The sequence below is a fragment of the Elephas maximus genome, chromosome 13, assembly GCF_024166365.1.
Source record: "Elephas maximus indicus isolate mEleMax1 chromosome 13, mEleMax1 primary haplotype, whole genome shotgun sequence".
In the NCBI taxonomy this organism is placed as follows: domain Eukaryota; kingdom Metazoa; phylum Chordata; class Mammalia; order Proboscidea; family Elephantidae; genus Elephas; species Elephas maximus.
Window position 1 is genome coordinate 42,664,675 of NC_064831.1, and position 16,633 is coordinate 42,681,307.

Genomic DNA, 16,633 nt, shown 5'->3' on the forward strand with positions numbered 1-16,633 from the left:
CCTGTGATTTTCCCTCTAGGGGCATTTGCTGATTTTGAGAGTGGACTGAAGAATAAGGCTTGCCCTGGACCCTAGCTTCTGCTGGTTGGAAAAAGAGAAACCAGCAAAGCCCTTAGCAGTTGTGTTGGATGAGTAAGAAATTGGGACTCCAGAGATCTAAAACACATGCCTTTTTTCCTCCAAAGTGACTTGCTGAATTCTGAGGCTTTGCAGGAGTCAAAAGAACCAGGTCGAAATTTTATAAGAGGCAAAGTGAAATGTCCTACAGTCTCACAGTACTAGGAATCCAACGAGAGGAACCAGAAATCAGGCAAGAGATGAAGCCCTGCAGGGAATAGTGAATTGACACTAAGGATCTTAAAAAAAAAAAAAAAAGCATTTTTCACCCTGGGACCCTTACAGAATATCCCTGTAGCTAGAGTCTGAGCATCAAAACCAAAAAACCAAACCCATTGTCATCAAGTCGATTCCAACTCATAGTCATCTTGAATATTTCTTAAGGTTCGTATAAAATAAATTTGATTCTCCATCACTAACCAAAACCACCATCAAGTTGATTCCAACTCATAGTGACCCTATAGGACAGAGTAGAACTGCTCCATAAAGTTGCCAAGGAGCACCTGGTGGATTTGAACAGCCGACCTTTTTGCTAGCAACCGTAGCACTTGACCACTACACCATCAGGGTTTCCCTGAGCATAAAGGCTTTGCTAAATAGAAGGTTGAGGCTGGCGGACAGAAAGCAGCAGAGATTTTGGTTTTGTGTGAAGCTGGCATGATAAATTTGGAGACCAAAGGAGAGTCAGACTCATGGCTAGTCTCCCTCCGAAGACATTTGCTAGATTTTGAAGCTGTATGGAACACGTTGTCAAAGAGCTATACTGAAAACTTCTGAGAACCTCCTGCTTCTTTCAGGGTTGAGAAGCAAAGATCTGCTAGGCTCTCAGTGGAAAGCCTGGGGGGTCCACACCCTATATAAAGAACTGAACCAGTGTAGACTGAGTCTTACCAGAATATCAGCTCAGCTCTATCCCTGACTTAATCAGTTCCTGACCTGATGAAGAAAGCAACTCTTACCCCCATCTATGTAACAAAGGAAAGGGGGCCCCTCTTTGCTGGAAGATAATATTATCTGGAGCTTCACAGATTGCTAATATTTAAAAAATGATACAAAATAGCTGCATAACCAGAAGAATAAACCCCGTTCTCAAAAATGTTAGTGTGCAACTGAAAATCTGCTATTCTCTTCAATGACCTATTTCATTCATAAACTCTTTTCTAGACCAAAAAATCAAAAATCGCACTCAATACCGTGGAGTTGATTCCGACTTACAGCCACACCAATCGCGTTTCCTAGGCTGTAAAATCTCTACGGAAGCAGACTGCCAAGTCCTTCTCTTGCTGAGCAGCTAGTGGTTTCACACTGTTAGCAGGCCATCACTTTAACCACTGCACCACCAGGGCTCCTTTGTTCTAGACCAGAGCTTCTCAAACTTTAACATGCGTATGAATTACTTGAGGAGCTTGTTAAAATGAAGGTTCTCATTCAGTGGGTCTGCAGTGAGCCTGAGATTCTGCATTTCAAGAAAATTTCTGGGGGATGGTCTGACCACCATCCCCCAAACGGTGGCAGACCAGTAGCTGATCAGTAATCACACTAAAGTTTGAGAAGCATTGACTAATTACATCTAAGACCCCTTCCAGCTCTGAAATTTGTTGACTTTTTTTTTTTTTTTTGCTCCCTTTCAAAGGGACCCTTATTCAACATCTTGACCATTGCACAATATATTTTTGAGAGTTCTTGAAAAAAAAACAAAACCAAACTTACTGCCGTTCAGTTGATTCCAACCCACAGCAACCCCATAGGGTTTCTAAGGCTGTAAATCTCTATGGGAGCAGACTGCCACATCTTTCTCTGTGGAGCCGCTTGTGGTTTTGAACCCCTGACCTTTCGGTTAGCAGTCGATGACTTTCACCACCAAGGCTCATGACACTCACTAGAAAAGCAAACAGTCCCATTTCTTTTAGAGCAGTAGTTCTCAAACTCGGCTGCACATTGGAATCAAGTGGGGAGCCTTAAACAATTTAGATGCCTGGAGGTTCTGCTTTAATTAGTGTATGGCTTGGGAATCAACATTTTTATAATAAGTGTTCTAAGTAAATCTAATATGTAGTCAAGGTGAAAAGCAACATTTTTTTCCTCCCCACTAAAATTCTACTGGACCTGATTTGACCCACCCACCTTATTTACCAAGCGTGTTTTTGATAAAACCGAAATAATAATACTAACCTATTTACAAAAAAAAAAAAATAGTATTTACTCACTATTGATATTTGAAGGATTTTTTGTCAGGATATATGTTCAGTTTCAAGAGAGTCATTAGAATTATTCTTTTTTTGTTCCAAAAGGATCTTAGATCCCTAAATGGAATTGACAGGTATAGACATACAGATGTTAGCTCAATGTTAAAAATGTTGTTCTCGATGATCAAATTGCTTTTCCTCAATAATCGTATTAGTTAATGTTTTTGACCCCTTCACACATACTTCATATTCATTTTCAATCCATGCTTATATGACTCATCTTTTACTTCTTATGACTGCCTATTAAGTTAGTCTCTATTATTACTCCATTCTAGAGTAGGAAGTGGCCTTGGTCATTTTAGGTAGTATGCCCAAGGACCCCCCAGCTGGTAGGTACTGGAGCAGAGAAGAGGAATTGAGGAAGTCAGTGATAGTGCCTATGATCTTGAATCTATAATGATAAGGGTTATACACTGTTGGATCTCGAGCGATTACCAACTTGCAGACCTTTTTTTTCCCTTACTATGTTGAACCACCTGGTGTTTTAGACTCTATTTGTTGCCAAAATTTTAATCATAAAAAAAAAAAATGGTTCAAAATAATTATGATTTCTGGCTTATCTTTAAAAATTCAAGAATGAGCTTGCCTTTAAACCTGGTAACAATCATTTGGAGCTGAACAATGGCTCCTCCTTATAAACCTGCAATGTCATTTTCTTTTTACCAGGATCCGTCCAATCTTTAATGTCTTCTAAACCCAATCCACTTCTTTCATTGACTTAACCTTCCTGGAGCCTTTGGCAAGTGAGTTTGCAATACTACCTCTACCATACTGATTTGTGAGAGAGCAAGCTAGAGCTTAAACATGTTCAAGGAGAAATTTTAGATGTACTTCTCAGGGATATGTCAGATAAAATTGCTGCATCACGTAGACAATCTTTTTAGGTTACCTTCAACCATCTCTAAGATTCTGTGTTATAAATCATTTGAGTTTGCACATAGATAATTTTCTTCACCCAAAACAAATATTAATCTATTGCCAAACATATCTCAGAATGGATGATAGGCTCTAGATAATTATTAGCAATTAGTATTAGACATTTTTACTCTGATAATGTAATCGTCATTGCCTGTGGGCAAGAAATACCTTGTCTTTTTGATTTCTTAGTCTCTCGGATCACCAGTGCTCATAATAGTGCCTGAATTATAAGTCCTTAATACATGTTTGCTGATGTTAAAATAATTAGTGAATTAGGACTTAATATAAACTATCGTGCTTAATTTCTCCTAAATCTAAAATTTTATTTAAACTAAATGTGAGTTCTAGATTATGTTGGTTGCTGAAACAAATGTAACCATCCAAATTTCAGTGTCTTAGCAATGGAGATTTATTCTTGATCACTGTGGTAGGCAAGATTCTTAGATGGCCCCCCAAATCACCACCCCATGGTGGACATGCCCTGCATGTTCCTCAGGACTGAGAACATGGTGGAGTTGGCCCCGGGATAACTGGGACACCAAAGCCATTGCTGGCAAGTCGATTCTGACTCATAGCAACCCCTGTGATAGGTTGCATAATCTGGAACAGCTGACCTTAAGGACAGGGGGTTACCTGGAGAAAGCCTGACCTAATACTCATCCCTTTAAAGAGACTGGGTTCTTCCTGAAATCAGAGATTTTCGTTGTGAAGAGGGATTTGATAAGGACATTTTTTTCTTGCTGTATTTGAAGATGAAGGAACCATGTGGCAAGGAATGAGGGTGGCTTATGGGAATCTAGAACAGTAGCCACCTAAAAGTCATCAAGAATATGGGGACCTCAGTCTCAGAGTCACAAGGAACTGAATTCTGTCAACAACTTTAGGGAGCTTAGCAGCAGACCTTTCTCTAGTGAAGCCTCTAGATGACAACAGTTATCCCAGCTTTGTGAGACCCGAGCAGAGAACCTAGCCATACTCTGAACTTCTGACCTACAGAACTGTGAACTAATAAATGGATGTTCTTTCAAGCAGCTAAGTTTTCAATAATTTGTTACACAACAATAGAAAATGAATACAACAATGTAACCATCTAATACCAGTTGTGATAGTTGGCAGATGGCTTTCTTTCATGCAGTCATACTGGAATCGAAAAATGGCTCACAATTGTATAAGGCCAAGACTCCCATACTCCTGTCCACTGGAAAAAGAGACAGGGGAGAGAGGCATATTAAGTCCACTTCTGAAAACCTAACTTGGATTCAGCAAATATCACTTACACGTATGTTATATTGGCAAGAACTAGTTACACGGTTACATCTAAGTGCAGAGAAGATGATCCTGGCTGGGAAGCTTTCTTCCAGACAGCTCTATATTGTGGAAGGGGAACAGACATTTCTGTAGCAGTCAAGTTTTCATGTGTTTGAATGTTAAGGCAGGTGCATATTTCATTCCAAGTGGAACAAGTATGCAATGGCAATTTTTTTTTTTATTCTCATCTGAAATATATAGGAATTAGAGTAACATTTCAATTAGTAAAATGGATGTGCTTCAATGACACATTCATTATCAGAGATTTAATCAGATGTAGCAGTAGTATAGAAGGAGGATCTGGGCTTTCTCCCTGACCAGCAGGTATTCCTCCAGTATTGTCAACACCTTCCCTCTTGGCCTTCCAGCTGAGACTGTCCAGGATGTGGTCCCTCCTTCCTCACCTACCAGTGTGGAGATGCACTTGCATGAAGCCTAGGCTCTGCCGCCCTGGACACAGACTCATGGAAGCTTTGCCTTCACCTTCTTTGGACCTGGACCACCAACCAAGTGCTGGCATTTGAAGCAGTTCCACTGCCTCATTCTTAGCTACTTGTCCATGAAAACGGCATTACTCAATCTCCCCCCACCCTCAGGACCACAGTGCCCAGGCACTTTGTAACAAGGCAGGCTTGTTGAAGGAGTTTTTCTCCATGGACTTGAGCATCGATGTACTCTATTCAGCTGCCACCGTGATAGCCCAAACAGCCTCTTACTTGGGGCTAATCAAGGTTTGTGAATGAGTCTATAGGAAATTGGTGAAAAAATAACTTGCAGTATGCTACTTGTTTGTTTGTTTTTCAGGTAAATTTAATACTTAGAATTTTGTAATTTATTAGTGATGGAGAAAAGCCATGGTGGTGTAGTGGTTAAGCGTTCAGCTGTGAACCAAAAGTTTAGCAGTTTGAATCCACCAGTTGCTCCTTGGAAACCCTATGGGGCAGTTCTACCCCATCCCACAGGGTTGCTATGAGTCGGAATCGACTTGACGGCAGCACGTTTTGGTTTTTTGTTAGTGATTGAGAATCAAATTTGTTTTATATGAACCTTAAGAAATAGTCAGGATGGAATATATAATCTTCTACGTCACTGCTATTATTTGGTCTGCCTTACTGTATTTAATATCACAAAAGTCTAGACAAAAGAAAGCTATAAGGACTTCAATTGTGTAGTCAGGCAGACATTCTTATGTTTCAGGGAAGGAATGGGGGTAGTATGGTGGAGAAAAGCAGGGATGAGAACTGCTGATAAGACCAAAAAAGGAAAAACTGAATTCCTCAGGAAAGTTGATAATTCTCAGGAGGCATGGCATTGCCGATGAACTAGAATATTTCCAATGCTGCAGTGACAGCCATTGCTTCATCCCTTCCTCATCAAAGGCCTCCTCTCGGTCTGCTCAGGATATATTTTCAGTGACGGATTCTCCCTCCCTCTTTCCCTTCCTTCCTAACCCTGTCTTTCCCTCCTTGTTTCCTTCTTCCTTCTCTCACTCCTTTCCTTCCTCCCACCTTCTCTTTCATGTTTCACTTCTCCTTTCTTCCCTCTCTCTCTCCTTGCCTCCTTCTTTTCTTCCCTTCTTTCTTCTCCTGTTCCCTCCCTCCCTCTGTCCCTACAATCCTTTCTTTCTCCCACTCTCCCTTTCTTCGTCCTTTCTTCTTTGGCCAGGTACTGTTTTAAATGCTGAAAAACATGTAATCCTCACAACAAACTATGAAGTTGTTATTATACCTCCCGTGTTAAAAATAAGGAAGCTGGCATAAAGAGTTTAGGTATCTCTCTGGAGGTAACTCAGGGGCAGAGTCAGGATGACTCAAAATCATGTCATTCCTCTACCCCAATGCCTTCCCTGATTTCCTGTGGCCTATAAATCAGAAAAACCTCAGGTTCCCTAGAATAATATGTAACCTTCTTCATTAAATGGCTCCAATCTTTCTCCCCAAACTTGTTAACTTCAGCTACTTCCTTCCAGGCCCCCACGTTATAGCATCATCAGAATGCTCACTCTTGCCTGAGTACAAACTGGGCTTTCAAGCTCCATAGCATAGACTTCACCATTTCTGTTACATAATACCCTGCTTTATCATCTTCTCCTTTGCCTAAAACTCCTACTCAACCTTCAAAACCCTGATTGTTTCTTTTGTGATGCCTCTTGTCACTTGCAGGCTGAATTATTATATTATTATTATTTTCATTCAGAATAATTCTATTATAGCATTTATTACACTGTTCTGGGTTATTCACACATCTGTTTTACCCACTAGACTTTTTTTTTTTAATTAACTTTTATTGAGCTTCAAGTGAACGTTTACAAATCAAGTCAGACTGTCACATATAGGTTTATATACACCTTACTCCGTACTCCCACTTGCTTTCCCCCTAATGAGTCAGCCCTTCCAGTCTCTCCTTTCGTGACAATTTTGTCAGCTTCCAACTCTCTCTATCCTCCCATCCCCCCTCCAGACAGGAGATACCAACACAGTCTCAAGTGTCCACCTGATACAACTAGCTCACTCTTCATCAGCATCTCTCTCCTACCCACTGTCCAGTCCCTTTCATGTCTGATGAGTTGTCTTCGGGAATGGTTCCTGTCCTGGGCCAACAGAAGGTTTGGGGACCATGACCGCCGGGATTCCTCTAGTCTCAGTCAGACCATTAAGTATGGTCTTTTTGTGAGAATTTGGAGTCTACATCCCACTATCTCCTGCTCCCTCAGGGGTTCTCTGTTGTGTTCCCTATCTGGGCAGTCATCGATTGTGGCCGGGCTCCAACTAGTTCTTCTGGTCTCAGGATGATGTAGGTCTCTGGTTCATGTGGCCCTTTCTGTCTCTTGGGCTCTTAGTTATCGTGTGACCTTGGTGTTCTTCATTCTCCTTTGATCCAGGTGGGTTGAGACCAATTGATGCATCTTAGATGGCCGCTTGTTAGCATTTAAAACCCTAGACGCCACATTTCAAAGTGGGATGCAGAATGTTTTCATAATAGAATTATTTTGCCAATTGACTTAGAAGTCCCCTTAAACCATGGTCCCCAGACCCCCCCCCTTGCTCCGCTGACCTTTGAAGCATTCAGTTTATCCCGGAAACTTCTTTGCTTTTGGTCCAGTCCAGTTGAGCTGACCTTCCATGTATTGAGTATTGTCCTTCCCTTCACCTAAAGCAGTTCTTATCTACTAATTAATCAGTAAAAAACCCTCTCCCACCCTCCCTCCCTCCCCCCCTCGTAACCACAAAAGTATGTGTTCTTCTCAGTTTATACTATTTCTCAAGATCTTATAATAGTGGTGTTATACAATATTTGTCCTTTTGCCTCTGACTAATTTTGCTCAGCATAATGCCTTCCAGGTTCCTCCATGTTATGAAATGTTTCACAGATTCGTCACTGTTCTTTATTGATGCGTAGTATTCCATTGTGTGAATATACCACAATTTATTTAACCATTCATCCGTTGATGGACACCTTGGTTGCTTCCAGCTTTTTACCCACTTAACTTTGAAGTCCCAAAAAGAAGGACTGGGATCTTGTTCGCTGGAAAGCCCAGTGTTTGCCACTTTAGTTTGTGTTCACCGTAACATGGGATACATCTTACGCAGAAAAACTGGTGTGTAACTTATATGCCATGATATCAGTAGTATTGACCTTAATGTAAATGTTTTAGAACTGTACATATATCTTAATGTAAACAAATGTTTCATGTGAAAATCAGACTTTATAAAACTTAGACTTGCCTTACAAAAATTTTGTTTTTCAGTTCCTCTAAATCGAGAGCTCTGTTTGTGATTTAAAAAATGCCTAGATTTAGGAAAACATGACATACATATGCTTTTCAGAAGCACCTCTATTTAAGTAAAGTGATGCTCATTCTCTCTCTCTCACACACACACACACACACACAATTCCTAAACTTGTGTGTGGATATCTTCTGATTTGTTTCACAGTATACAACTTTGGGATAGTGAATATACCATGGACTTCGAAAAGAATGAACAAATTTGTCTTGGAAGAAGTAAAGCCAGAATGCTCCTTAGAAGCAAGGATGGTGAAACTTCGTCTCACATACTTTGGACATGTTACCAGGAGGGATCAGTCCCTGGAGAAGGACATCATGCTTGGCAAAGTAGAGGGTCAGTGAAAAAGAGGAAGACCCTCAACGAGATGGGTTGACACAGTGGCTGCAACAATGGGCTCAGGCATAACAACGATCATGAGGATGGCACAGGACCGGGCAGTGTGTTTTGTTCTGTTGTACATAGGGTTGCTTTGAGTCAGACGGTACCTAAAAACAACAACAGTTCATTAATATTTACAAGTCTTAAGCATTTTGATAAAATTAATGTAAATTTAGAGGTTTAATGAACCATATAGAATGGGAATTCCCAAACAGTTAATTGTGCTCCTGTGGAACCTGTGCATAGATCAAGAGGCAGTCATTTGAACAGAACAAGGGGATACTGCATATTTTCAAACTGTAAAATGTTTTGTGGCAGGGTTTTATTCTTTCACCTCACTTGTTCAATCCATGTTCTGAACAAATAATCCAAGTTAGACTATATGAAGAAGAACCAGCAACAGAATTAGAGGAAGATTCATTCACAACCTGAGATATGCAGATGACACAGACCTCTTGCCAAAAGTGAAGACACCTTAAAGCACTTACTGATGAAAGTCAAAGACTATAGCTTTTAGTTTGGATTACATCTGACATAAAGAAAACAAAAATCCTTACAACTGAACCAATAAACAACATCATGAAAAATGGCGAGGAAATTGAAGTTGTCAAGGATTTCATTCTTCTTAGATCAACAATCAATACCCATGAAAGTAGCAGTCAAGAAATCAAACTATGTATTGCGTTGGGAAAATCTGCTTCAAAAGATCTCTTTAAAGTATCAAAAAGCAAACATGTGACTTTGATGACTAAGGTACGCCTGGCCCAAGCCATGGTCTTTTCAATTACCGCATATGCATGCAAAACTGGACAATGAAAAAGGAAGACTGAAGATGAATGGACACATTCAAATTGTGGTGTTGGCAAAGAATATTGAATATAACATAGACTGCCAGAAGAACAAATCTGTCTTAGAGGAAGTATAGCCAGAATGCTCCTTAGAAGAGAGGGTGGCAAGGCTTTGTCTGGCTTACTTTGGACAGTCATCAAGTGGGACCAGTCAGTGGAGAAAGATATCATGTTTGGTAAAGTAAAATGCCATTAAAAAAAAAAAAAGGGCAGACCCTCAATGAGATGGATTGACACAGTGGCTGCTACAGTGGGCTCAAATGTAGCAATGATTTTGAGGATAGCACAGGACTGGACATTTTGTTTTGTTGTACATAAAGTGAAGGCCCTAGTGGTACAGTGGTTAAGAGCTTGACAGCTAACCAAAAGGTTGGCAGTTCAAATCCACCAGCTGCTCCTTCGAAACCCTTTGAGGCAGTTCTACTCTGTCCTGCAGGGTCTCTGTGATTCAGAACTGACTCGACAACAATGAGTTTGGTACGGGCTTCTATGTAAGGTTTCTATGAGTCGGAGCTGACTTAATGGCATTTAACAACAACGATGAGCAACATTGTAGGAATTGCCAGTACCATTCTGCTTTTTCAAACTAAATTACATGTTTTTTTAACACACAAGATCCTAATCAAATACTTTATATAGCTCTTTTTATGTTGACCCTCACCAATTTCTGACTTTCACTTTATTTCTAAATTCAAGCATATCCCTTATGATAATATTATTTGACTGTCAAATATTGTCTTAATGTACATTCACATACAAATATGTGTATGTGTTGTATATGTGTGTGAATATATATATATATTGTGCTTCAGTCTACTATTAATCTGTAGTTTACTCTTGCTTTGAAGCTAGCTGACAACTTTCAGATAATGAGACTGAATGGTCCATTTGAACATTCTGGGCCAGTGAACCTTAATGCAATTGCCAATGCTCTGAGCCAAGGAGCACAGTCAGGCTATCCTGAGTTGAATGTGGTCTGCAAATTGTATTGTTTACTCTGTTGGGATCTCTCCTGCCTTTTACTCTGTGCTCCAGTGAACACTTTTGAGTCATAATGACTGACAGATGGTACAAGCGATAGTGCTGGATCTGTCAGTAAAGAAACAAGGAAAGGGTGTTAAGCTGGAAGTTATACTGCATGTTTTACCATGGCTCGAGGCTTCTTTTTCAAGGACACAGAAATGGGTTGTGACAAATCAACAGGCCATTAGGAGCTGGTTCAAGTATTTTAACATATTAGGCGGAGGAGGGCCATCCCTTTAGCCTGGGAGAATTGACCTGGTCTAGTCAGGTGTCTCAGAACTTCAGGGATTTGAAGCAAAGTATGAAAGCCAGTGGGCAGTTCCAAAGGGATTTTGTTAAAAGGACTCCTTAGGATGTGGATTCATGTAGTGCTCCCTCCTCCCTGTTCCTTGTTCCTCAATTAAACAAGGTGTGCTGGTATTTATTTTACTTATTTCTCTTGTCCCTCCTTCCAATTGAGATACACTAGATTTAGGTTGTGTATTTTTTTCCTACCTTTACTAACTGTTTCTGAAGTGAGAAAGAATTGCCGTTCCTTTTCATTTGAAACATGTTTTCTTCAATGGAGAACCACAGACTCAGTACCTGTACAATAGAATTAGACAATCTGGGGAGCAGCGCCCGTAGTTTGCAAAGGTTGCTGGGTGATTGTAATGCACAGCCAGGGCTGATAATCATGGCTCAGCAGATGATATATGTCTACTTCTTTATCTAAGGAGTTGTTATTTCACTTTTCAAGCAGATGAAAACTTCCCGAGATATCTGAGCGTTTGACATTCCTCCCCCTCCCCTAATTGAGAATTACTTTTCAAATAAATTTAGTAGATTAATTGACAACTCAGACAACTTGATCCCAGAATTCTCAGGCGGGAGTGATATCCTCTAAGGATTGTGGGGTTGGATGCGTATTCAGAGAGTAAATATTTACTGAGCATGCATAGAGGTACTTTCTCTACACTAACTCCCATCCTTTCCATTGAACGTTGAATGAAGGTTGCTCTCTGATGAGATTAAAAAGCGATTCACCTTAAGCCCAGATGTCTTTGTATCTGACAAGGAGGTGTAGGGGGAGGATCCATGCGGCTCTGTCTCCTTAGGAAAATTGGGAGTCTTAGGAACCATGAAAGGACAGTGTCACCCATGAAAGGACAGTGTCACTGAGCTGCAGTAGGTGTTCCACACAGGTAGCCTCATCAATGATTAACCACAGAGTCTGAATAGACGCCAGCTGAAGGAAATTGAAACCCAGCACCTCCACGAAGCTTCAACACTGGTTTTTACCCCAAAGTCATGGAGAAAATGTTTGCTTTTTTTCATAGGTCCGAACCAGTGTCCTACCTGAGCATAAGGATTCCCCGCCAGAGGTTGGGGTAAGTATTTTTAATGCCTCCAAAAGGGGCATAAATCGCTTCTAAATCAGTTGTTTGGATTTTCTCTGGCCTTCTGCCTGGTAGCTGACAAATGAAATTGAGTTAAATTAACAGGGTGTGACTGTCTGAGGAGAAGCTGTCACGTATTTGCTGAATTGCATGGAATTCATTCCTTACCTCCTGAAAATCACCCTCAAATGAATTCCTATTATTTAGACCCGCTGGCTAGCGATGGGCCTTGAGCTGCCTTGCAGGTAGCTGAAATGTGATTCACCTCCAGCATTCTTGGACTGGGCCAACAGGAGGCTAGGGGAATTTCAGACGTGAGCTCTCCTGCTTCAGGAAGGGGGCAGAGAAGCAGCAATACAACTGGGATATTTTCTCCTTCCTGCAGCTTAAACACTAAGCTGCAGGTTGAAAAAGTGGCTACTGCGAATGTTCAGTCCCATTTTGGGAAATCCTCCTGATGTTTTCCTGTTGCGTGTGAACCACTGTGTCTCCAGCCTTCAGATATGGGAAGGATAGGGGGGTAACAGGTGCTTTCTACTTAGACAAGGTAGTTGGTTATCACCAGTTGTGGTGGAGCCAAATCTGACTCATGGCCACCCCGTTTGTGTCAGAACAAAACTGTGCTCCAGAGGATTTTCAATGGCTGATTTTTCAGAAATAGACCACCAGCCATTTTTCCAAGGTGCCTCTGGATAAACCCGGGCCTCCAAACCTCTGGTTAGCAGTTGAGCACATTAGCTGTTTGCATCACCTAGGACTCGAGAGTAGATGGCAACATCTCTCAGAAAGAAAGCCTGGCAGACTCAGTCTCTAGGATACTTGCATTTAAGAGGTAGGAAAATGTCAAGAATTAAGTTGAGCCTCCGAGGCCTTGGGGCTAAGCCAGCTGAAAGGCTCATTCGAAATTCCCTGAAATCCTATAGGCAATTGATATGAATCTTCCAGTAAGTGTACAGAGCACTGTACTGGGTCTCATTCATTTCCACACTGGCCTATAGTTATCTCCTCACCTTGCTGAGGGAGCACTCCAAAAATATACACCCAAGTGTAAGTTGAGTCAACTGGCAGTGAAAGGGAAGGGAAGCGCACATTGGGCTTTCTCATGCCTAACACAAGCTTCTGGTTTCCACTGGGGCTCGAGTCAAGTTGGATAGCTGCCTCCTCCTCCACTGAATCTTAGTGCTCTGTTTTCTGCCTGCCTCACTCTCTGCTCAGACTTGTATACAGGCTCGTTTAGTTGCTCCAACAGGACCAGAAACTTCTTCCCAGCCTCGGGCCTTCACAGTCATAGACCACATAATCTTCCCTCTGCCTGACCTGCTATTCCCCACTGTAATAGTTTTCCAGTGCTGCCATAGCCAAGTATCACAACCTGGGTTCCTTAAAACAACAGAAATTTATTGTCTAACCGTTCTGGAGGCTAACTCTGTTGCTGTCAAGTCAATTCTGACTTATGATAATCCTATAGGACAGAGCAGAACTGCCCCAAGACTGTAATCTTTGTGGAAGCAGACTGACATATATATATATATATATATATTTTTTTTTAATTTTATTGTGCTTTAAGTGAAAGTTTACAAATCAAGTCAGTCTCTCACACAAAAACTTAAAACATACACCTTGCTACATACTCCCAATTGCTTTTCCCTTAAAAAGACAGCCAGCTGCCTCCTCCACTCTCTCTCTTCATGTCCATTTTGCCAGCTTCTTACCCCCTCTACCCTCTCATCTCCCCTCCAGGCAGGAAATGCCACCTGATATGTCCACCTGATCCAAGAAGCTCACTCCTCACCAGCATCCCTCTCCAACCAACTGTCCAGCCCAATTCCTGTCTGAAGAGTTGGCTTTGGGAATGGTTCCTGTCCTGGGCCAATGGAAGGTCTGGGGGCCATGACCACTGGGGTCCTTCTAGTCTCAGTCAGACCAGTAAGTCTGGTCTTTTTATGAGAATTTGAGGTCTGCATCTCACTGCTCTCCTGCTCCCTAGGGGTTCTCTGTTGTGGTCCCTGTCAGGGCAGTCATCGGTTGTAGCTGGGCACCATCTAGTTCTTCTGGTCTCAGGCTGATGTAGTCTCTGGTTTATGTGGCCCTTTCTGTCTCTTGAGCTCATAATTACCTTGTGTCCTCGGTGTTCTTCATCTCCTTTGATCCAGGTGGGTTGAGACCAATTGATGCATCTTAGATGGCCACTTGCTAGCGTTTAAGACCCCAGACGCCACTCTCCAAAGTGGGATGCAGAATGTTTTCTTAATAGATTTTATTACACCAATTGACTTAGATGTCCCCTGAAACCATGGTCCCCAAACCCCTGCCCCTGCTACGCTGGCCTTCGAAGCATTCAGTTTATTCAGGAAACTGCTTTTGGTTTAGTCCAGCTGTGCTGACTTCCCATGTATTTTTTGTTGTCTTTGCCATCACCTAAAGTATTTCTTATCTACTATCTAATTAGTGAATACCCTTCTCCCACCCTCCCTCCCTCCCCCACCTCTGTAACCATCAAAGAATATTTTCTTCTCTGTTTAAACTATTTCTCGAGTTCTTATAATAGTGGTCTTGTACAATGTTTGTACTTTTGCAGCTGACTAATTTCACTCAGCATAATGCCTTCCAGATTCCTCCATGTTATGAAATGTTTCACAGATACATCACAGTTCTTTATCTATCTGTAGTATTCCATTGTGTGGATATACCATAATTTATTTATCCATTCATCCGTTGATGGGCACCTTGGTTGCTTCCATCTTTTTGCTATTGTAAAAAGTGCTGGAATGAACAATGAACATGGGTGTGCATATATCTGTTCGTGTAAGGCTCTTATTTCTCTAGGATATATTCCAAAGAGTGGGATTGCTAGATCATATTTCTAGCTTTTTAAGGAAGCACCAAATCGATTTCCAAAGTGGTTGTACCATTTTCTCTTCCCACCAGCAGTGTATAAATGTTCCAATCTCTCCACAGCCTCTCCAACCTTTATTGTTTTGTGTTTTTTGGATTAATGCCAGCCTTGTTGGAGTGAGATGAAATCTCATTGTAGTTTTCATCTCCATTTCTCTAATGGCTAATGATCGTGAGCATTTCTTCATGTATCTCTTAGCTGCCTGAATGTCTTCCTTAGTGAAGTGTCTGTTGATCTCTTTTGCCCATTTTTTAATAGGGTTATTTGTCTTTTTGTAGTTGAGTTTTTGCAGTATCATGTAGATTTTAGAGATCAGGCACTGGTTGGAAATATCATAGCTAGAAACTTCTTCCCACTCTGTAGGTAACGTTTTTACTCTTTTGGTGAAGTCTTTGGATGAGCATAGGTGTTTGATTTTTAGGAGCTCCCAGTTATCTAGTTTCGTTTCTGCATTGTTAGTAATGTTTTGTATACTGTTTATGCCATGTATTAGGGCTCCTAACATTGTCCCTATTTTTTTGTTCAATGATCTTTTTTGTTTTAGATTTTATGTTTAGGTCTTTGATCAATTTTGAGCTCATTTTTGTGCATGGGGTGAGGTATGGGTCTTGTTTCATTTTCTGGCAGATGGATAACTAGTTATTCCAGCACCATTTGTTAAAAAGACTGTCTTTTGCCCCATTTAACTGTTTTGGGGCCTTTGTCAAATATGAGTTGCTCATATGTGGATGGATTTATGTCTGGATTCTCAATTCTGTTCCTTTGGTCTATGTATCTATTGTTATACCAGTACCAGGCTGTTTTGACTACCTAGGTTATAATAGGTTCTAAAACCAGGTAAAGTAAGGCCTCCCACTTTGTTCTTTTTCAGTAATGCTTTACTTATCTGGGACCTCTTTCCCGTCCATATGAAGTTGGTGATTTGTTTCTCCATCTCATTAAAGAATGTTGTTGGAATTTGGATCGGAATTGCATTAAATCTATGGATGGGTTTTGGTAGAATAGACATTTTTATCATGTTAAGTCTTCCTATCCATAAGCAAGGTATGTTTTTCCACTTATGTAGGTCTCCTTTAGTTTCTTGCAGAACTGTTTTGTAGTTTTCTTTGTATAAGTCTTTTACTTCTCTGGTAAGATTTATTCCTAAGTATTTTATCTTCTTGGGGGCTACTGTAAATGGCATTGATTTGGTGATTTCCTCTTCGATGTTCTTTTTGTTGGTGTAGAGGAATCCAACTGATTTTTGTGTGTTTATCTTGTATCCTGATACTCTGCTGAACTCTTCTATTAGTTTCAGTAGTTTTCTTGAGGATTCCTTAGGGTTTCCTGTGTATAAGGTCACAAACTGACATATTTTTTATGGAGCAGCTGGTAGATTTGAATTGCTGATATTTAGGTTAGGAGCCAAGTGCTGAACCATTGCACCACTAGGGCTCCTTTCCAGAGGCTAAAAGTCTGAAATTAAGGTCTCGATAGGGCCATGGTTCCTCCAAAGCCTCTAGGGGAGGATCCTTCTCTGTCTCTTCCAGCTTCTGGTGGCCCCGCGCATTTCTTGATTTGTGGTATCAAAACTTCAACCTCTGTCCCATCTTCACATGGCTGTCTTCCCTCTCTGTCTCTCTCTGTGTCTCCACATGACATTGTCCTCTCTAAGTGCCTCTTTCTGTGACCCTTCCCCTCTTATAAAGACACCAGTCATATGCAATTAGGAACCGCACTATGGCTTCATCTT

At 41.1% G+C, this 16,633-nt stretch overlaps 1 protein-coding gene across 17 annotated transcripts in view; it reads left to right on the forward strand.

Annotated features, from left to right (window-relative positions):
- Positions 1 to 16,633, forward strand: part of INPP4B (inositol polyphosphate-4-phosphatase type II B) — a 976,853-nt gene that overhangs the window by 656,701 nt on the left and 303,519 nt on the right. For all 17 annotated transcript variants that reach the window (XM_049905358.1, XM_049905352.1, XM_049905340.1 and 14 more), the window contains one exon: positions 11,946 to 11,996. In XM_049905358.1, the coding sequence (XP_049761315.1) occupies positions 11,946 to 11,996 (51 nt within the window). The remainder of the gene's footprint in view (positions 1 to 11,945; positions 11,997 to 16,633) is intronic.